Genomic DNA, 682 nt, shown 5'->3' with positions numbered 1-682 from the left:
CGTTAATATATACATACTCAACTCAGACAATGTAGATTAATAGCATGCAAACTGATCACAGAAAATAGGTCCCTTTCCCCACAAAACTGACAGCAAATCTCCCTTAACAGAGTATATGTGAGTACCTCATGTGTACCAACGGCGTGACGACCCGCGGCGTACACCCAGCGCTCCCCGGCACCTCCTGTGGGAACAACCGTGTCTGCATCGCCGGCAAATGCGGGGCAGGAGGTGGCGGAACACGACCGCCCAGTCAACCCAACCCACCCAGTAACCCCGATAAACCTACCTGGCCTCCTAGCAACCCTGACAGACCTCCTACCTGGCCTCCTAGTAATCCTTACAAGCCTCCTAACAAACCAACCCGGCCTCCTAGCAACCCCAACAGGCCTCCTAGCAACCCCAACAGGCCTCCTAGCAACCCCAACAGGCCTCCTAACAGACCTAACAGACCCAGCAGACCCACTAACAAACCCATCCCGTTCAGCAGTGTTGAAGTAACAGATGGAGTCATCACGGAGAAAGAAAAATTCCCACTGGCAACTATCCCTAGTGAGGTAAGTGCTCCTGCTAAAATACTTTATTTACCTTATGTTTTAATTCAATCTAATTTCGTGCCGTCATGCATACTGTAAGTTTCGGATAAAGTTTAACCTTGTGATATAGCTATGAAAGAACACGG

At 49.6% G+C, this 682-nt stretch overlaps 1 protein-coding gene across 1 annotated transcript in view; it reads left to right on the top strand.

The window, feature by feature from the left end:
• The window catches only part of LOC119582089, a 7,378-nt gene that overhangs the window by 3,229 nt on the left and 3,467 nt on the right, over positions 1 to 682 (top strand). The window contains exon 7 of the mRNA XM_037930335.1: positions 111 to 557. Coding sequence (XP_037786263.1) covers positions 111 to 557 — 447 coding nt within the window. The remainder of the gene's footprint in view (positions 1 to 110; positions 558 to 682) is intronic.

Source organism: Penaeus monodon, chromosome 15, assembly GCF_015228065.2.
Source record: "Penaeus monodon isolate SGIC_2016 chromosome 15, NSTDA_Pmon_1, whole genome shotgun sequence".
In the NCBI taxonomy this organism is placed as follows: Eukaryota; Metazoa; Arthropoda; class Malacostraca; order Decapoda; family Penaeidae; genus Penaeus; species Penaeus monodon.
Note: the sequence above shows the minus strand (reverse complement) of the source record. Positions and strands in the feature narration are given on the sequence as shown.